Source organism: Ursus americanus, chromosome 20, assembly GCF_024610735.1.
Source record: "Ursus americanus isolate L20-20 chromosome 20, mUrsAme1.1.p, whole genome shotgun sequence".
Classification (NCBI taxonomy): domain Eukaryota; kingdom Metazoa; phylum Chordata; class Mammalia; order Carnivora; family Ursidae; genus Ursus; species Ursus americanus.
In genome coordinates, this window is record NC_142146.1 from 38426346 (window position 1) to 38450123 (window position 23778).

Sequence of the window (23778 nt, forward strand, 5' to 3'; positions counted from 1 at the left end):
TGGGATGCAAGCGTGGTTCAATATTCGCAAATCAATCAGCGTGATACATCATATCAACAAGAAAAGACTCAGGAACCATATGATCCTCTCAATCGATGCCGAAAAAGCATTTGACAAAATACAGCATCCTTTCCTGATTAAAACCCTTCAGAGTGTAGGAATAGAAGGTACATATCTCAATCTCATAAAAGCCATCTATGAAAAGCCTACTGCAAATATTATTCTCAATGGGGAAAAGCTGGAAGCCTTTCCCTTAAGATCAGGAACACGACAAGGATGCCCACTCTCGCCACTATTATTCAACATAGTACTAGAAGTCCTTGCAACAGCAATCAGACGACAAAAAGGGATCAAAGGTATTCAAATTGGTAAAGAAGAAGTCAAAATGTCTCTCTTCGCAGATGACATGATACTCTATATGGAAAACCCAAAAGAAGCCACTCCCAAACTATTAGAAGTTATAGAGCAATTCAGTAACGTGGCAGGATACAAAATAAATGCTCAGAAATCAGTTGCATTTCTATACACGAATAACGAGACCGAAGAAAGAGAAATTAGGGAATCCATCCCATTTACAATAGCACCAAAAACCATACGTTACCTTGGAATTAACTTAACCAGAGACGTAAAGGACCTATATTCTAGAAACTATAAATCACTCTTGAAAGACATTGAGGAAGACATAAAAAGATGGAAAGATATTCCATGCTCATGGATCGGAAGAATTAACATAGTTAAAATGTCCATGGTACCCAGAGCAATCTACACTTTCAATGCTATCCCGATCAAAATACCGAGGACATTTTTCAAAGACCTGGAACAAACAGTCCTTAAATTTGTATGGAAACAGAAAAGGCCCCGAATCTCCAAGGAACTGTTGAAAAGGAAAAACAAAGCTGGGGGCATCACAATGCCGGATTTCGAGCTGTACTACAAAGCTGTGATCACAAAGACAGCATGGTACTGGCACAAAAACAGACACATAGACCAATGGAACAGAATAGAGAGCCCAGAAATGGACCCTCGGCTCTTTGGGCAACTAATATTTGATAAAGCAGGAAAAAACATCCGGTGGGAAAAAGACAGTCTCTTCAATAAATGGTGCTGGGAAAATTGGACAGCTACATGCAAGAGAATGAAACTTGACCACTATCTCACACCATACACAAAAATAAACTCCAAATGGATGAAAGACCTCGATGTGAGACAGGAATCCATCAAAATTCTAGAGGAGAACATAGGCAACAACCTCTACGACATTGGCCAAAGCAACCTTTTTCATGACACATCCCCAAAGGCAAGAGAAACAAAAGATAAAATGAATTTATGGGACTTCATCAAGATTAAAAGTTTCTGCACAGCCAAGGAAACAGTCAGAAAAACTAAGAGGCAGCCCACGGAATGGGAGAATATATTTGCAAATGACACTACAGATAAAGGACTGGTATCCAAGATCTACAAAGAACTTCTCAAACTCAGTACACGAGAAACAAATAAACAAATCAAAAAATGGGCAGAAGATATGAACAGACACTTTTCCAATGAAGACATACAAATGGCTAACAGACACATGAAAAAATGTTCAAAATCATTAGCCATCAAGGAAATTCAAATCAAAACCACACTGAGATACCACCTTACGCCAGTTAGAATGGCAAAAATAGACAAGGCAAGAAACAACAATTGTTGGAGAGGATGTGGAGAAAGGGGATCCCTCCTACATTGTTGGTGGGAATGCAAGTTGGTACAGCCACTCTGGAAAACAGTGTGGAGGTCCCTTAAAAAGTTAAAAATTGAGCTCCCCTATGATCCAGCCATTGCACTACTGGGTATTTACCCCAAAGATACAGACGTAGTGAAGAGAAGGGCCATATGCGCCCCAATGTTCATAGCAGCAATGTCCACAATAGCTAAATCGTGGAAGGAGCCGAGATGCCCTTCAACAGATGACTGGATTAAGAAGTTGTGGTCCATATATACGATGGAATATTACTCAGCTATCAGAAAGAACGAGTTCTCAACATTTGCTACAACATGGACAGCACTGGAGGAGATAATGCTAAGTGAAATAAGTCAAGCAGAGAAAGACAACTATCATATGATTTCTCTCATCTATGGAACATAAGAACTAGGATGATCAGTAGGGGAAGAAAGGGATAAAGAAAGGGGGGGTAATCAGAAGGGGGAATGAAACATGAGAGACTATGGACTATGAGAAACAAACTGAGGACTTCAGAGGGGAGGGGGGCGGGGGAATGGGATAGACCGGTGATGGGTAGTAAAGAGGGCACGTATTGCATGGTGCACTGGGTGTTATACAGAACTAATGAATCATTGAGCCTTACATCGGAAACCGGGGATGTACTGTATGGTGACTAACATAATATAATAAAAAATCATTAAAAAAATAAAATAAAATAAAATAAAAAAAATAAAAAGTCTTTATCCTTTACAGATAAACATTGATATTTATAGATGAAATGATGTCTTGAATTTGCTTCAAAGTAATCTTAGTTGAGAGGAAGAGGGCCATGAATTGATAATTATTGGGTTAAATGGGCAACTGATATACCATTTTCCCTTCTTTTGGATGTTTGAAATTTTCCACAATGAAAATTCAATAAAATATTAGGGAAAATTACATATATTGAGTGTTAGGACCAATCAAGAAAAATAAATATTAAGAGAAGATACAATAATTAAGCAGAGCAACTGTATCTTAGAATCCTAAATGAACTGAACTTAATTAAGCTCCATGATTTGGTATAAACCAGCACAGAATGAATGTAAGAATATAGTAGAGGGGTGGCTGGGTAGCTCGGTTGTTAAGCGTCTGCCTTCGGCTCAGGTCATGATCCCAGGGTCCTAGGATCGAGCCCCGCATTGGGCTCCCTGCTCAGCAGGAAGCCTGCTTCTCCCTCTCCCACTTCCCCTGCTTGTGTTCCCTCACTCGCTGGGTCTCTATCAAAGAAATAAAATCTTAAAAAAAAAAAAAAAAAAGAATATAGTAGAAAGTCTGTATTCTACCACTCAGGATGAGGAATTATACAGTCATTCATATAAACAACAACCATTTATTGAGCACCTGTAAAATGCCACACTAAATACCAGAAACAACTGCTGGGGAACGTGAAAGACAAGGTAGTGGAGGAGACTGATAAGTCAACCTAGGCCTCTCTATCCAGGGTGGATTGTGAAGCCATTCATCAAAAAAGTTAACATAGGAGGAAGCACAGGTCTCGGAAGAAAAACAAAACCAGTTTTAGAAATAGTGAATTTAGGGGCACCTGGGAGGCTCAGGTCATGATCCTGGCGTTCTGGGATTGAGCCCCGCGTCAGGCTCCCCACTCAGCGGGAAGCCTGCTTCTCCCTCTCCCACTCCCCATGCTTGTGTTCCCTCTTTCCCTGCCTCACTCTCTGTCAGATAAATAAATAAAATCTTAAAAAAAAAGAAAGAAAGAAATAGTGAACTTAAGGTCTCAAGGGAACAACTAAGTAAGATGTACAAAAGACTGCTGGCATCAAAGTTCTAGTCCTCAAGGGCTGGCTGGCTGGCTCAGTCAGTAGAGCATGTGAGGCTTGATCTCTAGGTGGTAAATTCAAGCCCCACACTGGGCATAGAGTTTACAGAAAAAAACATTTTTTTTTAAAGCTCTAGTCCTCAAGAAATATCTAGCCTAGAGATATAGATTAAATCATCATTATATAACAATATCTATCCAGCGAGGCTAAACATTGTCTGCATTATTACATATTTCACAAGCAGTATGATAGGGATATTAAGCCCTAATTTGCAATATGAGGCTGACATTCATGGAAATTATATAATCTACCACTACTATAGCTAATGGTAGTGGAAGCCTTGAAAATTAGTGCGATATAAGAAGTAATAAGGAAGCCAAAGAGAGAACCCTAAGTTGAAGTTAAAGGGGCCATGAAGGAGAAAGGAAAAACAGCCAGAAAAACAAAAAGAAAAACCTTAAGAGGCATGTTCTAGAAACCAAGGTTAGAATTTCAAGAAGGGAGCTCCAGACAGGATCAAATTAAATTTGTTTGTTAAAATGTTCTTTGAATATATTTTTTATAATGGTAAAATATACTTAACATAAAATTTATTTAAACCATTTTAAGAGTACAGTTCCATGGCATTTAGTATATTCACATTATTCTACACCATCACCACCATCTCAAGCTGGAACTTATCTTCTCAAGCTGGAACTACTAAGTTACTGAAATTAACAAATACTGGCAAGGAACATAAACCCTAGGTATATAGAATCAAAAACCAAGTAGTTATATTTGTACATGAAAGTGAAAAAAACTTGGTGCTATTTATCTTATTATTAAAACCAGCCTTGGCCCATAGAAATAATGCAAGTCGCATGTTCGATTCAAATTTTTCAAAGTAGCCACATTAAGAATAGAAAGAAACAACAATTTTCATCATAACAATACATACATTTGGCTAGTGGCTACCATATTATAAAACATCACAGATTTAAATATAACAAAAAATTTTAAAAGTCTAAAATTACAAGGTAATATCAGTTGTTTTAGACAAAGTCAAGAGAGTTTGTCTTTATAAACCAAGTGTAATGTGGCAAGTATTTAGAAATGTGAAATGAGGGGGCGCCTGGGTAGCGCAGTCGTTAAAGCGTCTGCCTTCGGCTCAGGGCGTGATCCCGGCGTACCGGGATCGAGTCCCACATCAGGCTCCTCCGTTGTGAGCCTGCTTCTTCCTCTCCCACTCCCCCTGCTGTGTTCCCTCTCTCGCTGGCTGTCTCTCTGTCACATAAATAAATAAAATCTTTAAAAAAAAAAAAAAAAAATGTGAAATGAGGAGGTGTGCTGGGAGAGGAATCAGGACGGTGGATGGTGTTGAGTTTTCCACAAAGTTTAATTTTCTATGAAGACAATTTTTTATTTTTATCGACATTTTTGGCACAAAATCAACTTGTGTCATTTTTATAAAAAAAATTTTTTTTCAAGTAGGCTCCCCATCCAACGTGTGGCTTGAACTCACAACCCCAAAATCAAGTCACACGCTCTATCGACTTAGCCAGTCAGACACCCCATTTTTATCAGTTTTTTAAAAAGATGAATTGAGAGACTGTGGACTCTGGGAAACAAACTGAGGGCTTCAGAGGGGAGGAAGGTGGGGGACTGGGATAGGCCGGTGATGGGTATTAAGGAGGGCACATATTACACGGTGCACTGGGTGTTATACGCAAATAATGAATCATGGAACATTGCATCAAAAACTGGGGATGTACTATATGGTGACTAATTTAACAAAATAAAAATTATTAAAAAAACCCTAAAAACTAACTAACTAACTAAATAAATAAATAAAAAGGTAAACTATCATTCATTGGATGTATTATTAGAATACTCACTCATGGGAGAGTGAGCATTTTTTTTTTACATAACCTCTATCTTGGAACTAACCTAAGAGGATATACTTAGGAGGAAATTTAAGTATCACCTGAAGGTTGCATACGTCAGCAAATACTTGATTACCTCGTCTGGGGGCAAGCATCAGATACCAGGTTAACCAAGATATCATGCATCAACCCTAAAAAATTTTGTAGATTAAAAATTTAAAAAGTAAACAGGTAATTTTAACACCGCATGGTTAAGTATTAATAGAGCCAAGACAGAGCACAAGAGGGACACTCAGCCCTGAGCAGAGCCTATCAGTCCAGGCTCCCTGAAGGAAGTGATACAAAGCAAAGTCCCTAAGGGTCTGGGCAGGTAAAATAAGGGAAAGGAGGAAGTATTCCAAGCCGAGGAAACAGCATGTGCAAAGGCTCAGAAACAAGAACACAGGCTGCTCCAGAAACTGTAAGGAGTTCTATATGGCTAAAGAAGAGGGAGGCAGTAACTGGAGATGAAGCTGAAGAAAAACTATAAGGCCAAAGCTCAAAGAAGCAACTAAAGAGTTTGGATTTTGTAATGAAGGCGATGAGATATTGAAAGGTTCTAAGTAGGAGAGTGAAGGGTAAATGTTTTTAAAACTTGAATTCAGTTATGTTATTTCGCTGTTTAAAACATTCCAATGGGGGGCGCCTGGGTGGCTCAGTCGATAGGCGTCTGCCTTCGGCTCAGGGCATGATCCCGGCGTTATGGGATCGAGCGCCACATCAGGCTCCTCTGCTGGAAGCTTGCTTCTTCCTCTCCCACTCCCCCTGCTTGTGTTCCCTCTCTCGTTGGCTGTCTCTCTCTGTCAAATAAATAAATAAAATCTTAAAAAAAAAAAAATTCCAATGGTTTCCCATTGCACTTAAATCTAAGCCTTATTCTGGCCTATGAAGTACTAAAGGACCTGGCCCATGGCTACTCCTCCACCCTGAACTCACACCAGTCCCCTCTTTGCTGGCTATGTTTCACCCTCTTCCTAGTTTTTAAAAAAGTAGGTTCATTCCCACCTAGAGACCCTTGAACCTCCCATTCAATCTCAGACACTTCTCCCAGTTTCACATGACTGGCTTCTTCTCACCATTCACATCTCTAGTGGCTAATGTAAATGCCTCCCACCCTCCCATCTCCCTCCCATTGCCCCATTTAATATTTTAATAGTAACTATCATTATCTGAAAATATCTTGTGATTACAAAGTAATATTAAAAAAGGAAGGCCAGAGAAGGCCTCTCCGAAATGACATCTGAATGGAACCAGTCTGTTCAGAGAGAAGAAACAACAAGGTGCAAAGCACTGAAGGCAGGAATGACCTTGGTGCATGTGAAAAATAAGGCCAACGTCATTGGAGCAGAGTAAGGAAAGGATATGTGGCCCTGAAGTCAGAGGCTGGCAAAGGTGAAATTATGCAGGACCTTAGAGTTCTAGGGAGAAGCTGGATTTTATCCCAAGTGTGCTGGAAAACTAACAGGAGGTTTTAATCAGAGGAGTAATGCTACATAATCTACAATACAATTTATAGTTGTTAAAATCACTTTGGTTGCTGAATGAGAAATCCATTATAAGTGGGTAAAATGGAAATGGAGAGATGAGCTGAGAGATTACAGTAATAGTCTAGATAAGAAATTATGAGAATAGCAGTGGAGATGGTGAGAAGTATATTTTAAAGGTAGGGTTGTCAGGACTTGCTGAAAGATTATTAAGGGATAATGGAAAGAATCAAGAATAACCCCTAGGCTTTTGGTTGGTACATTTACAATAACCTGGGAAGGAACAAGTTTAAAGATAGTAAATCAAGAGTTGTTTTGGATTAATTTTCATTTCAGACATAGATGTTCAATAATAAGCAACCTAATAATATCTCTTGGTAGAGATATAAATTTGGGAGTTGTCAGCATATAGATGATATTTAAAGCCATGGGACTAGTTGAAGTTATTTAGGAAGAGAGTAAAGATGAAAAGAGGACAAAGCGTGTAGCAAAAGCACATGGGGAATCAAGAGATATCCCTACCTCAGCGAATGGGAGAGAAAAATAAAGTTGGGGAGGGTGGGATATGTGGAGAAGTTGTATTGGCTATGTTTAGACTTTTTTTTTTTTTTTTGGAGACAGAGACAGCACCCAAGTTTTGGGGGAGAGGGAGAAAGAATCTCAAGCAGACTCCCCGCTGAGTGGGGAGCCCGTCACAGGGCTAAATCTCACAACCCTGAAATCATGAACTGAGCTGAAAACAAGAGCCAGACACTTAACCAAATGAGCCACCCAGGTGTCCAGCTATGTAGAGTCTTAATAGCATATGGGGCACCCAGCTAAAACTGCCAGTATACAGTTGTATGAATATTCTATAGGAAATGGATGTGGTTTGGAGAAACGTATTTGCAATCATCAAATAGATGGTAGTTGAAGGCAGGAGTAGATGGGATCACCCTGAAAGACTATGCAGAGAAAAGAGTGCTGATAGCAAAAAACAGAAGCAAAATTTATCACTGAGACAGAAGAGCCCACACATTAGAACAGTTAACATCTCATTTTTTTCAGAAATCGAATTGCCAGTCAATTAATGAAAAAAGGGGGGGGGGGCGAAAAGGCCTTGATGCCTTGAATCTGAAACCTAGCTCTGATAACTGCTATCTCTTTGACTTTGGTTCTTCAATTTCTGTGACTCAGTTTCTTACTGAATAGTGATAAAATGTACTCCATTCTACATCATGGAGATACTGTCAGACAATAGGCTTGAATGAAGCTGTTTCAATGAGAAACTAATGACGGTTAAAAACTATTATACAATTCCCTATGGGTCACTTTTTCTATTCTTTCTCTTAGAACAGCCACAATTAAATGAAATGAAAGTAACATAAGCTCTGGTGATGTAAGAGACTATAAATAAACCCAAGATACTATTATTTTTACCAACAAGTCTCATAAAGGAAGGAAAAAAAGGGGGAAGAAAAGTACTAATTAGTTCATTCTACATTAAAAGAAGATGCGAAAAAAATATTGAGCTTCACATTGAGCCTGAAAGATGAAATCTGCACATTAATTTCCTAAAATGAGCACCTGTATTCATGTTATTTTATAAAATGTTAACACAAAATATGCTTGCAACATTCATGCAAAGTGAAAAAACCACAAAAACAATGATTCAATTAAGACAAGCGTGGTTCCTTCATTTATCCTCTTACTTATGTGACTGGGGAAGGCTAAATAGTCTTGTATGGGCAACAAGTGGAGATGAACACAACTGCACTGCAAAAAGGAAGGAATTAAATATCCCACTGACTTTATGTCAGTTCTGACTTTGTGTGCTAAGTTTTCAAACACCTTAAAAAATTGGGAAGCAATTATTCCTATCTTCAGAAGGGCCTATGGTTTCATTTTGGAGAAACCAACTGCCTTTTCTTACAATTGGCGTTCCTTACACAAACTGAGAACCAGGGATTTTTCTTCTAAAAGAGGCAGTTTGGGTCCAAACGTAAAGCTAAAAACCCAATTCCTCCCCGAGCGATCACAAAGAATAGAAACTGGGGAAAGTTCATGGGTCAAGTCCGTCATCTAAGGAAAGAGGTTGCCGGGAAGCAAATGAGTGTAGAAAGTGATCAGAAGGGGCAGTTCCCTCTAGCTGCAGGGGACAAGACCCGGGTTAGGGACGAGCTCCCGTGCGCCGCTCAGGTAAAATGGGATCAGCGAACGCCTCTCGTTCCCTAGACCGGCTTCCCAAAAGTCTGTGGCGACGCCTCGCATATTTTTAACCATCTCGCGAAACACATCCACAAAAGCCGGGGCTGAGGGTCTCCGAGACGGCATGCGCGCGGCTGGGTAGGGAGAGCACGTGAGACGCCGGCCTCGCCGGGCGGAGGAGGACGCGGGACCGGGAGATGCCGGGCCTGGCCCTACCTGCCCAACTCCCGCAGAGCGGGGATCATAGACGCCAGCTCCAGGCCGTGGTCGCCCATGCTGAGGAGGCGCGGCACTCATCAACGGCGCCGACGCGGTCTCCCGGCGTCTCCACAGCTACCTCTGGTGGGAAGGCACGGCGTCCGACGGTGCCTCGCCAGGCCCAAAACTCCTCCCGGAAGCCGCCGCTGGTCCTTCTCTGTTAGGCCTTATTCTTTTTCCGCGTAGGGCCCGGGGGAGGCCGGGAGGCCGAGAAGGGGTGGGGCAAGCAGGCGGAGCGCGCGCCCGTCAAGTCTCCCACTGCGGATCCGGCTTAGGGCGGAACGCGGGCCGCGCGTGATTCGCCGCGAGTTTTGGTTTTTAGTCCGCACCGGTTGCTACTCCCAGCTTGGGAGGCTCAGTGAGGCAAGATCCTAGGTTCTGGAGAAGAAACAGGTTTGACGGGCATCAGCCCTGCCTCCCTCGCATCACAAAAGTGAGAACTGAGACAATTCGGCGAGTAAAGGGCACGACTAGATCCCAGGTCTCCCCATGGCGGAACGCCCTCAGGTTCCTACCACTTTTCCGGCATCCATTCTGAGAGATATGAGGCTCCTCCCTGTCTTTCCTGTTTCAGCAGGTTTTTTTCCATTTGAAGTGAGGCTTTCTCGAGGATATTCCCAACCTTTATATTTAAAAAGGGGTTTGAACTTTTTGTATGCGTCTCATCAAATCAGCGTCAGTACTGTGTATGTTTATGTCACCTTTATGGGCATCTTCTACCCACGATTTAATTTTTAATGTAAATCAACGGATTTGGGCTGTAGACATTTTCTAGTCCAACCCAGTTTGTTTATTTGAAAAGTGGCCATCATAAGAGACTGTTAACATGTCAAAATTATGCATTTAATCAGGCAAAGCCATGCAGTGTGATTACATTTGTTCCAGGGTACATGAGGATAATTACTGATATAGTACCTAAAAAATATCAAGGGGCGCCTGGGTGGCTCAGTTGGTTAAGAGTCTGCCTTTGGCTCTGGTCATGATCCCAGGGTCCTGGGATAGAACCCTGCCTGCATGGGGCTCCCTGCTCTGTGGGGAGTCTGCTTCTCCCTCAGCCCCTCCACTCCTGCCTCCTGCTTGTGCTCTCTCTCTCTCAAATGAATAAATAAAAATCTTTAAAATAAAAAATAAAAATAAATCAGTGGTGGAATGACAGCCAAATATGCTCCTGCCTTAGGGATTTTGCATTTGCTTTACCTTCTGCCAAAATCTTGAGCACTCCTATCATCGAACTCCTTTTAAGATGTTGCTAAAATGTCACCAGAGAACCTCATGTAGAATAGCACGCTTACACTCCCTCTTTCCCTCTCCATCCTGCTTTATTTTTCCTCATAGCACTTGGAACCGAATTGTATATTACGTACTATTATTGACTGTGTCTTCCAATTAGGAGTATTAGCTCCTGGGAGCAGTATCTTATCTGATTTATTCACTGCTTAGATCCCCAGGACCTAAAACAGTGCCTGGCACAGTGTTCACTAAATATTTGTTAAATAGTTGAATGCTATAGCAAAAAGAACATGGGATTAGGCGTTAGAGGCCCTGCACAAGTTCTCATTCCACCTGCTAGAAATTATATGACCTCAGTAAAATTATTTAACCTCTCTGCAGTTTTGTTTTTTCATCTACCAATGGGATTAATAATATCTAGTTCACAAGATTATGATAAAAATTTAATAACAGGTAATAGAATCACATAGTGGACCCATTTCTTAGTTAAAATAAGTAAAGTATACAATACATGCCAACAAAGATAGATCTTGAAAATGATGAATAAAAAGAGCAAATTGCAAAGGGATGCATAATAGTGTATCACATATCATTTTAAAACCACAAAATAAGTTTTCATGCGAGTTATGTATATGCACATACATAATAAAAATGTAAAAACATGGCTGGGAAGGATATATATCGGCTCTAGGAGAGTTGTACACCCCTGGAGAAAGAGAGAGGAAAATGAAATGAGGTTTCAACACATCTGTGAGGGTTTTCTTTTAATAGAGTCTGAATTAACCATGACAAATGTAACTTTTGTTATATTTGGGTGAATGTTATATGACTATTTGTATCTGTATGGATATGATATCCCAAAATGTTTTAAAGAGTAGACTTTTAAAAGATTTATTTATTTATTTCAGAGAGAGAGAGAGAGAGTGCAGGGGCGGGGGGTGGGCAGAATGAAAGGGAGAGAGAGAATCCCAAGCAGGCTCCGCATTCAATGTGGAGTCCCATGCTGGGCTTGATCTCACCACCCTGAGATCATGACGTGAGCCAAATCCGAGTCCCATGCCCAATCGACTATGCTACCCAGGTGCCCCTAAATATACTTTTTTAAAGTTTCGATTAGATTACACATATGAAAAATTTTATCAACTAGAAAGTAATAAATATTAAGTATTATTTTTAGATGATATGAAGAAGATCATAAAAATTACGATGTTATATGGAAGGCAGCAACTGAATAGTATTAGAATTCTGAAAGGCAGTATACATTGGAAACAGTAGAGCTTTGGAAATCCAATTTAATTCAAAAAGTTACTTTTATGCAAGATATTTTGTTAGGTACTTCTTTTTGTTGTTGTTAGGTACTTCTATGACACAAAGATGAGGACAATGAAGTGTCTCGACTAGTGTACAAACTGCGGATGTAGAAGGACATCATGAGAATTCAGAATATGAAAAGCAAAGCAGAATCTGAGGAATGCATTGAGAAATATAAACAACATGCACTGGGAAAATAGCAGAGGAAGAGATCAAGTATGCTCTGTGGAGAGGAGGCGGAGCAGGTAGGGGCTCGACGAGAATGTGGCACCACTCTGAGATGGGACGTGAAGGAAGGGCAGGATATGAAGAAACCACGATTGGAGAAGAGGAATATTTTCTAATTAGAGGCAGCAGTATGAACAAAAAGCATATGGAGGGAAAGACTGGTGGTGCAGTTCAGCTAATATTAGGGAACATTTAGAGTAGTCCGATTGAGACACTTGTACAAACCTCAGTAAGCACTGAAGAGGCACTTGGAAAATCTGGCAGGAGGGTCCAGGACAGAACAAAGGAAGGTAGCTGATTACTTCAAGAAATCAAACTTTAGTATATCAATAAATGAGCAATTGTCATTCCAAGCAGACATCCTCCCTCAAGGTACCCATATATTTCTCTCCCCCACCAAACTTTTTTGAGTTTTTCATACAGGCTGATTCTATTTCCTCACCTCCCTCTCAAGTCCCAAACCTACATAAACTATTCTCTCTGCCCTCCCCTCCCCTTCTTAAGTGCTTCTCACCAAAGTCAGCAATGACTTTCACATGTAGGGCTAAATTCAAAAGATGTTGATCAGCCCTTTCCTTTCATGACCACTCAGCAGCATTTAACAGCATAGATTAATGCCTCTCTCTTAGGATATTTTCTTCCTTTGGCCTATGTTACTCTCTTGGTAGCAACACTTCCTTTGCCATTCTCTTAATTGCTGTTATTCCTTATGATTCCCAATTAGCTTCCTTTCTCTCTCTTTTTTTTTTTTTTAATTCCTAGGTGACTTCATTCACTCTTCAGACTTCAGTAAACTTTCCACCTGCTTATTACTCCCAGATTCTTTGCTTCTGCCCAGATTTCTCTCTGAGCTTTATGTTTCCACATGTCTAACTTTACCGAATTTTTTATCTTGAATTTTTCCCGGATACTTTATTTTTGTTTAACTTTTTATTATGGAAGGTTTCAAATATATACCAAAAAAAAGGGGGGGGGACTAGAATAAGGAACCACCTTGTGCCTAGCACCCAACTTCAACATTTGTTGCATATGGCCAGTCTTTATTTCATCTCTAACCACCCTTCCCGTTTCCCCTCTCCCTAATTGGATTATTTTAAAGAAAATCTCCAACATCAAATCAGTTTATCTATAAATACTTACTTCAGTTTATATCCCTTAAAGATAATGATTCAATTCTGCCTCAGAATCAAATCAATCTACTCCCCAAATCCCATTACCACCACGCTAGTTTCAGACCATCACAATTATTCCCACAGCATTTTAGTTTACCTCTCTTCCTTCAGGCTTTTCCTTCCAATCTATTCTCTACACTGGACCTTCCCAACTTTTTTTTAATTGTTCAACAGTATCATTGTAATTTTTAAAATATATGTGTCCTAATATGTGCATATTTATTAACCACATATTTAGCACTATGTTGTAGTATACATTAAACTCATGATAATGTAAATTTGGGGAAAATACAACTGTTGATTGGTGTCTGTATTCCTCTCACTCCCCTTTTATCATTGGGGAAGTGGAATGTTGGGGGAGAGGTTGAGGCAGGAAGCAGAGAAGCTGAGGTAGGTGGGTCCTGGTGTCTGTGAGACCTTGTTATTTCCTAAGCCCAGTGTCCCATTCAAGTTGATAAGGGGTCACCAGCCAATGCTTTGGAGGTTTCAGCCTGCATGTGCATAGAATTGTCCCCATTGATGATTAAACTAGGGGGGAAATGACCACCAGATGGCACCACAACCCAAATAAAAGGAAAATGGATTTCTCAGTTCTCAGATGCCCAAACTCCTGGATGCCTAGCTCTGCAAGTTCCAACATAATGCATTGGATTTTTTTTTTTTACTCCATTTATGGTATTTTGTCAGTATTTTACTGTGTAATTCACATCATAAAATATACACTAAAATAGAAATCTTTTTTTAAAAAAGATTTTATTTATTTATTTGTTGGAGAGAGAGAGCACACACAAGCAGAGGAAGTGGCAGGCAGAGGGAGAAGCAGGCTCCTCTCTGGGCAAGGAGCCTGATGCAGGACTTGATCCCAGAACCCTGGGATCCTGACCTGAGCCAAAGGCAGACGTTTTCACCAACTGAGCCACCCAGGTGTCCCTAAAATAGAAATCTTAAGGAAATGAGATAAAAATATAAACAATTTCAATTTCCTTTGTAAACTGAAATGGATTTCAATATACACCTCCTTGGTACATGGTGCTCAAAAATTTGCATTTTAAATAATTTTTAATAATTTTCATTTTTCCTAGTTTTATTGAGAAATAACTGGCATGTTACTGTGTAAGTTTAAGACATACAGCATGATGGTTTCAATTATATATATTAAAAAATGGTTATCATAATAGGTTCAACTAACATCCATCTTCTCATATAGAGACAATAAAAAGAAAAGAAAGAAGAATAAAAAAAAAGAAAAAAAGATTTTCTTCCTGTAATGAGAACTCTTAGGATTTACTGTCTTAATTTTCCTATGCACCATACAGCAGTATTAGCTATAGTCATCATGTTGTACATTATATCCCTATTACTTATTTATCCTGTAACTGGAAGTTTGTACTTTTTGGCCACATTTCTCCAATTCCCCTCCTACTATCTCCTACCTCTGATAACCATAAATCTGACCTCTTTTTCTATGAATTTAGTCGAATTTTGTTTGTTTGTTTTAAATTCCACATATAAGTGAGATCATGTGGTATTTATCTTTCTCCTGCTTATTTCACTTAGCATAATGCCTCTTTTTGTGTCTAAATAATATTCCATTATATATATGTCATATATATACGTCACAATTTCTTTATTCATTCATACCTCTATGGCTACTCAGGTTGTTTCCATATTTGTCTATTATAAATAATGCTGCTATGAACATAGGAGTGCAGATATCTTTTCAAGTTAGTGTTTTCATTACCTTAGGATGTATTCGCAGAAGTGGAATTGCTGATCATATGGTAGCTCTATTTTTAATCTTTTGAGGATCCTCCATAGTCTTTTCCATAGTATCTGTACCAATTTACAATCCCATCAACAGTGTACAAGGCTTCCCTTTTCTCCATATCCATGCCAGTATTTGTTATCTCTCATCTGTTTGATAATAGTCATTCTAGGGGCGCCTGGGTGGCTCAGATGATCAAGTGTCTGCCTTAGGCTCAGGTCGTGATCTCCAGGTCCTGGGATAGAGCCGCGTGTTGGGCTCCCCCCCCCCGCCCCTCCCCCTGCTTGTTCTCTCTCTCCCTCTCTCTCTCTCTCTCTCAAATGAATAAATGGAATCTTAAGAAAAAAAACAGCCATTCTAACAGGAGTGAAGTGATGTCTCACTGTGCTTTTAATTTGCATTTCTCTAATGAATAGTGATGTTGAGCATCTTCTCAGGTACCAGTTGGATTTTCATATATTTTCTTTGGAAAACTGTTTATTCAAGTGCTTTACCCAATTTTTAATTGAGTTGTTTGTTTTCTTGTTATTGGGTTGTATGAGCTCTTTATATGATTTGCAAATATGTTTCCCAATTTGTAGATTGTCTTTTCACTTTGTTGATGGGTTTTTTGCTGTACAAAAGCTTTTTAGTTTGATTTAGTCCCACTTATTTTCTATTTTGCTGCTTGTGCCTTAGGTGTCATATCCAAAAATCATTACCATGACCCATGTTAAGGAGCTTTGTTTCTATGTTTTCTTCTAGTAGTTTTATGGTTTCAGGTTTTACATTTAAATCTTTAATCCATTTCAAGTTAATTTTTGTAAGTAGTACAAGATATGGGTGCAGTTTCATTCTTTTACATGTGAATATCCAATTATCCTAGCATCATTTATTGAAGAGACTGTCTTTTCTCCATTGGGTATTCTTGGCTCCTTTGTCGAATATTAGTTTGCCATATATTCTCAGATTTATTTCTGGGCTCTCGATTCTGTTCCATTAGTCTCTGTCTGTTTTCAGGCCAGTACCATTCTGTTTGTATGACTACAGCTTTAGTTATAGCTTGAAATCAGGAAGTGATACCTCCTGATTTATTCTTCTTTCTCATGATGTTTTTGGTTATTCAGGGTCTTTGGTGGTTCCATATGAATTTTAGGAGTGTTTTTTAATTTGTTTGTATACTTCTGTAAAAAAAATGCCATTGGAATCTTGATAGGGATTGCATTGAATTTATAGATGGCTTTTGGTAGTGTTGACATTTAACAATATTAATTCTTCCAATCCATGAACACAGAATACCTTTCCATTTCTTTGTGTCTTCTTCAGTTTCTTTCATCAATGTTGTAATTTTCAGTATAGAGATCATTTCCTCCTTAGTTAAATTTATTCCTAAGTATTTTACTGTTTTTGATGCTATTGTATATGGGATTTATTTCTTTATGTCTTTCTCAGAAATTTTATTGTTAGTGTATAGAAATGTTACTGATTTATGTATGTTAATTTGGTATACAGCAACTTTACTAAAATCATTGATGAGATATAACAGATTTTGGTTGAATCTTTAGGATTTTCTATATATAATATCATGTCATCTGCAAGTAGAGACCATTTTACTTTTTCCTTTCTGATTCTGATACCTTTTATTTTTTTTTCTTGCCTCATTGCTTTAGCTAGAACTTCCAGTACTATGTTGAATAGGAGTGGTGAGAATGGGCACCCTCTCTTGTTCCCACTCTTAGAGGAACAGCTTTCATCCTCTTACCATTGAATATGATGTTAACTGTGGGTATGTCATATATGAACTTTATTACATTGAGCCATTTTCCTTCTATGCCTACTTTGTTAAGAGTTTTTATCATGAATGGATATTGAATTTTGTCAAATACTTTTTTTGCATTAAGGTATCATATGATTCTTTTCTTTCAGTCTATTAATAGGATGTAGCTCATTCATTGATATGTGTATGTTGAACCATCCTTGCATCCCAAGGATAAATCCCACGTGATCATGGTGAATGATTCATTTAATGCGGTGCTGAATTTGGTTTACTAGTATTTTATTGAGAATTTTTACATCTATATTTATCAGGGGTATTGGCTTGTAGTTTTCTTTTCTAGTAGTGTTTTTCCTGGTTTTGGTATCAGGATAATTTCAGCTTCATAAAATGAGTTTGACAGTGTTCCTTCCTCTTCAATATTTTGGAAGAATTCTCTTTTTTCCTTGGTTAATCTAGTTAAGGGTTTATCAATTTTATCCTTTCAAAGAACCAACTCTTTTGTTAATCTTTTCTGTTGTTTTTCTGTTCCTAATTTTATTTATTTCTGCTCACATCTTTATTATTTCTTTTCTTCTGCCAACTTCAGGCTCAGTTTGTTCTTTTTCTAGTTCCTTAAGGCATAGAGTTAGGTTGTTTATTTGGAATCTTTCTTGCTTCTTAATGTAGATGTATATTGTTAACTGTTCTTGCTGCATCCCATTAGTTCTGGTATGTTGTGTTTCCATTTTTGTTAGTCTCAAGAAACTGTTTTATTTTCTCTTTAATTTCTTCTTTCATCTATTGGTTGTTCAGGAGAGTATTGTTTAATTTCCATGTGTTTGTGAATTTTCCAATTTTCTTCTTATTGATTTCTGTTTTTATGTCATTGTGGCCAGAGAAGATACTTGGTATGATTTCAGTCTTCTTGAATTTGCTAAGATTTATTTTGTGGCCTAACATATGGTCATTCCTAGAAAATGTTCCATGTGTGCTTATGAAGAATATATATTCTGCTGTAGTTGGATAGAATGTTTTGTATATGTATTTGTTAGGTCCATTTGGTCAGTAGTGTTGTTCAAATACACAATTTCCTTATTGATTCTCTGTCTGGATGATCTAGCCTTGTAGAGAGTGGGGTATTAAAGTCCTCAACTATTATTGTATTACTGTTTATTTCTCCTTTTGGCTCTGTTAGTTTTTGTTTTATATATTTAGGTGCTCTGATGTTGGGCATATAAATATATATAATTGTTATATATATCTTCTTGATGTATTAACCTCTATTATTATGTAATGACCTTCTTTGTCCTTTTTACCATTTGTAGTGTAAAGTGGATTGTTTCTGATATAAGTATAGCTATCCCTATACAAATGACATTTGCTTGCAATGGCTTTTTTTTCCATACCTTCACTCTTAGTCTATGTGTGTCTTTAAGGCTAAAGTGAGTCTCTTGTAGGCATCCTATTGTCAGATCTTTTTTTTTTTTTAATCCATTCAGCCATTCTATGTTTTTTGAGTGGGGAATGTAATCTATTTGTTTAAAGTAACTATTGATAGGTAAGGACTTACTATTGCCATTTAGTTGTTTTCTGGTTGTTTTGCAGACCCATTGTTCCTTGTTTCTTATCATGCTTTCTTTTTCTGTGTTTCGAAGTCTTTTGGTATCAGTATGCTCTGACTTTTTTATTGTATTCTTCTGTGTAATTACTACAAGATTTTCCCTTGTGGGTATCATGAGGTTTACATAAAATACCTTAAACTTATAATACCTATTTTAAAATTGATAACTTAATTTTAATAGAATTTATATACTTTACGCTTTTACTTCTTGTCCTCACATTTTAAGTTATTGCTATTACAATTTACATTTTTTAATATTGTGTAATTAATAATAAATTATTGTACTTACGGTTATTTTTTCTAAGCTCATTTTTTTAACTTTTAAGCTAGAGTTGTGAGTTATGTACCACCATTACCATATTGCGGAATCTAACTATGCTTTTATATTTACAATTACCAGTGAGATTTATGCTACCTTTTTGTGTTTTTATGATGTTAATTCGCTTCCTTTTACTTTTACTCAAAGAACTCCCTTTAGCATTTCTTGGAAGGCAGGTCTGGTGGTAATGAATTTTTCAGCTTTTATTTGTTTGGGAAAATCTTTATCCCTAGTTCGTTTCTAAAGGACAGCTTTGCTAGTTAGAGAATTCTTGGTTAACAGTGTTTTTCTTTCAGTATTTTGAATATGTTATCTCATTCTCTTCCTGGCCTGAAGAGTTTCTTTTGAGAAACCCATCTATGGTCTTATGGGGGTTTCCTTATATGTAACTTCCCTTTTCTCTTGCTGCTTTTAAAATTCTTTGTCTTTGACTTTTGACAGTTTAACTATAATGTGTCTCATTGTTACCCTATTTAGGTTCAACATATTTGGAGTCATTTGGGCCTCATGGATCTAGATGTCCATTTCTCTCCTCAGGTACAGGAGGTTTTCTGCCATTATTACTTTAAATATACTTTTTGTCCCTTTCTCTTCTAGAAATTCCGTAATGTGCATATTGTTTCTTTTCAAAGTATCCTCATAATTGCCATAGGCTTTCTTTACTCTTTTCATTTTTTTTTTCATTTTCACTCCTCTAATGGAGTGATTTCCAATGTCTTATTCGCCATGTCACTGATTCTTTCTTCTGGATGGTCAAGTCTGTTTTTGAAACTATTAAATTTTTCAATTCATTTATTGTATTTTTCAATTCTAGGATTTCTGTGTTTTTGTTTGTTTGTTTAATGGTTGCTATTTTTTGTCAAATTTCCTGTTTTGTTCATGCTTTGTTTAGTTGTCTGTCTGTATTTTCTTGTAGTTCATGAAACATCCTTAAGAGGATTATTCTGAATTCTTTGTCTGACAGTTCATAAGTCTCCATTTTTTTAGTGTCAGTTATTGGATCTTCATTGATTTCCTTTGGTGGTTTTGTACATAACTGATTTTTTGTGATCTTTGATTCCTTATGTTGGTATCTGTAAATTTGAGAAATGGGGCTCCCCTTCCAGACTTCACGGGTGTGCTTTCGCAGAAACAGTTCTTTACCAGCTCAGTTTGGGTTTCTGGGTATGTCTGCTTGTAATGTCTTTGGGCAGGTGGGGCCTGCTATTATGGTTTAGTTTGGGATGAGGCAAATGTTTGAGCTCTGAGGTTGAGGTTGGGGAATGTGTCACTGGCTGACAACATTTGGGAGGGATTGCAGGCTTGGCTCCCTACCAAAGTAAGATTGCAGGATGGGCTCTGCAGGTGCCTGACTGAATTCTCTAGTCAGGCTTACTAGATGGTTGGGTATAGTCAGTAGTAGATGGGGTTATGAATTAGCTTCCCTTCCCTGGCAGGGTAGCAGACCAGAGCCCAGGGCCTGTGCACTTCATTGTTTGGGGGACCTAATCAGACCTGACTATGCACTGATTTCCCTGGTCAGATGAGGAGGCCAATGGTTTTGTTCTGCAGATGGGAAAGTCATGGGCTGTGCACTCTGTTCAAGTGCCACTGTATGCAGGGCTATTAAATGGGCTATGCAGCTTCCTGTGTGCTCTGGTTAAGCTTCCTGATCAGACAGGTGGAAAGCTATAATCAGCAATGAGCAGGGCTATGAATTAGATTTCCTGCCCCGGTGCAGCAGAAGGAGCTCTAAAACCGGTAAAGCTCTTTTTGTCCAAACTCAGGCCAACCTGCCCCCCAAGTTCTCTGGCTTAATAGAGCCACTGGCTTTGTCCTGCAAACTGTTAGCTTTGTTTACTTCTCTCTCTGTTTGAGTGCCACTGGGCCACACAGCTTTTAACTGTTTTCACTAGCCCTTCTGGTCAGATGTGGTTGGAGGTCACTCTCCAAAGTGGGTGGAGCTGTGGCTCATCTCCTTTCTTGGGCATAGGCAAACTGGGCTCTAGGGCCAGCAAAACTCCTCATCTGAGGATCCAAATCAGGCGAATCTGTACTCCACCAAGTTCCCTTGTCAGTGCGTGTCCCTGACTTGGTTCTATAGATGAGCAAAACACGGGTTGGGATTACTACTTGGGCAAAGCAGGTATGAACTCCGTCTGCCAAGATCCATGTGCTGGTTGTTGCAGGCCCTTCCTCCTTCTCCATCACAGTCAGATTCCCAGTAGCTGGGCCCCACAGACTCCCCTGTAACTCCGGTGGTGTAAGATTGGAGTACGGCTTCCTCGAAAGTGACCCACAGGGGCGCCTGGGTGGCTCAGTCGTTAGGCCTCTGCCTTCGGCTCAGGGCGTGATCCTGGTGTTCTGGGATCGAGCCCCACATCAGGCTCCTCCGCTGGGAGCCTGCTTCTTCCTCTCCCTCTCCCCCTGCTTGTGTTCCCTCTCTCGCTGGCTGTCTCTCTCTCAAATGAATAAATAAAAAATCTGAAAAAAAAAAAAAAGTGACCCACAATGCTGGGGAAGGCTGGTTATCCGTACTGGGTTATCTTTTCCCACTAGAGGAACTGAAAGTTCAGGAGAGGCCTTACCATGTGGTACTGGACTTTCCTGAGGGAGGGGTACTGCGTTCAACATGTAGCTGCTTCTGTTTTCTAATGCAGTCTATGGTCTCTGGATGCATGGGGGTGCTTCAACCTAACCCCCGTATTTTAGGATTCTCTCAGTGGTTTTTTGTTCTTGGGTAAATATTGATTGTTCTTCTTGGGAGGGGGAACAATGTCAGGAACAACCTGTGACATCACTCCCATAATTTTCATCTTAAATAATTTTTAAATTACTTATTTAATAATTCAAAATTTTATTTTTTTTGTTCCTAAGTGTTTTGTTCCTAAGTATATGCTGATGTTGTTCGGAGTTGTTCTACACAGTGGACAGAACACCATTTTAAAACCGAAATATGATTATGCCATTCCCCTGCTTCAAAAGCAGTTTTGACAATATATGTCAAATATTGTCAGACAGATCGATGGGTAAAAAGGGGCAAATGTCAATTGTTTTTAGCTGGATAAAGTCTCAAATAACAGGTCAACATTCTGAAACTAAATAACTCAATAAATGATCCTATACAGCCAAATTGCATTAACACACTTGTCCTGTTTAGTAGAAACACAAAACCGTTACAAAAATCATTTAGTTCTCATAGAGGAACTTATAATATTTGAGAAACTTTAAAGCTATTTGTCTTTCTATCAATGTGGCAGTTTCACATCTACTAAGGCTGTATAATAGAACTAGGACTTCACTGTTTTTGAAGACGATTCAGAGGTAAGGATGTGGAGTACTTTCTCATGTGTTCAGGATATTTATACCTCAGTAACAAATTATTATTATTTTCATTGCTAAAGTCCCAAGTATAACCATAAGATTATATCAAGTTTGTTTGAATGGTAGTGATTATTCATATTTGTAATCATTGGCTTTACTTTTCTCCATATACATTTATCTGTTGCATATGTCATTATCTTCCCACTGGCATTTTAATACGTTATGGATATTAATCATTTTTCTGATTTATATTCTGAGAATATTTTCACCTAGTCTGTCACTTGGCTCTTGTCATACAGAAAATTTAAGTTTTATTATATCAAATATATCTTCCTTTATATCTTCTGGGTTTTGAGTCTTGCTTAGGAAGGTTAACCTCATGGTTATAAGTGTTTTTCTGTACTTTTTACTGAGATTCTTTTTACTTTAATTCCCTAGTATTCATTTTCTCAAATTTATTTGCCAATCCTTTTTGAATAAGACAACTTGTTTCCTGGATGGATAGTACATTTGTCAGAACTGAAGTCTCTTGCTAGTTTAAGAATAAAGAGGCTTGTTAAGAGATATAGATAATGTACAGAGTCTTTTGGAGAAACTTGACTTGGTGGAACTTAAATCATATCAGGAACCCAATCTATAGGTGGATCTGGGAAATGTAGAGTTTGGCTTTCCAGGAAGGTATCCAAGAAGAGAGTTGGGGCAATCCACAGAATCTGTTAATGTGTTACTAACTAGCCCATCATTTTCCCATTATTTTGATATGCCATCATTTTCATAGATAAAAATATCTTTGGGCATAGTAAGCAGTCTCTGCCACATTCCAAAGCTCTTTTCCCATTTTCCCTCTGCTTCAGTTAATGTTGTACATGATTTTATTTTTTTCAGGTAAGGATGGCCAAGGTGTGGGGTAGGATGGAGAAGGTAGTGAGCTGCCCCAGATCATCCTTCTATGTACCAAAGCTATTTTTTCCAATGCCTATTAGGCTCACTTCATTCTGGGATAATTACTGAGCTTGATCTTTCAGTTCCTAATTTTTCATCTATTCTGATATCTCGACTATCCATTTAATTTTTTATCTCAGTCATCAAAATTTTAAATCCCCAAATATCTAGTTACATTTTTGGTACATGCAACATCTCATATTTCTCTGAAGGTATTAATTATACTTTTCAAACGTCTTCTGATCTCTAGCTCTGTTTATTATTATTAGTAGAAATATAGAAATGCTGCCTCTCTTATGGTGATCCCCCCCCCACCAAATGTGTGATAATGTTTAGTTATCTGTTCAGTTTTGTATTTTAGACTCTCTGTTCACTTTGCCTTTTTTGTTAACTGTAGCCATTGGCAGAGGCCAATTTGGTGTAAGGAACAGCACTAGAGAGGCAAGGATATGTTTGGTAGCTCATCTTCAGGGTGTGAGAGACTCGTGTTCTTGTTGGAAGTGTGTAGCTACCCTGGTTATCCTTTAGAACCGGTAGGGGAGGAGAAAGCTATTGACTAGCTTACCTACGCTAAGCCTCTTTCCCTGATTTCCCTCTCTGATGAGAGCCTCGGAGCCCACCTCACAATTCTTGATCTGTTAATTTTGAGAGTGCACACCCTTACCCCCACTGCTTCTTCCCTTTTCTTTTTTTTTTTTATTTAAAGATTGATTTATTTATTTGAAAGAGAGAAAGTCATTGAGGGGCAGAAGAAAAGTGAGAGAGAAACTTCAGCAGACTGTGCTCAGCACAGAGCATGA

At 38.6% G+C, this 23778-nt stretch overlaps 1 protein-coding gene across 3 annotated transcripts in view; it reads right to left on the reverse strand.

The window, feature by feature from the left end:
* Positions 1 to 9538, reverse strand: part of ATR (ATR checkpoint kinase) — a 103644-nt gene extending 94106 nt beyond the window's left edge. For 2 of the 3 annotated variants that reach the window (XR_015727884.1, XR_015727885.1), the window contains exon 1: positions 9311 to 9538. Coding sequence is in view for 1 of the 3 variants with exons in the window: in XM_045791917.2 (XP_045647873.2) it covers positions 9311 to 9369 (59 nt within the window). In the remaining 2 variants the exon portion in view is untranslated. The remainder of the gene's footprint in view (positions 1 to 9310) is intronic. The other variant, XM_045791917.2, reaches the window with a different exon arrangement.
* Positions 9539 to 23778: the final 14240 nt, after the last annotated feature.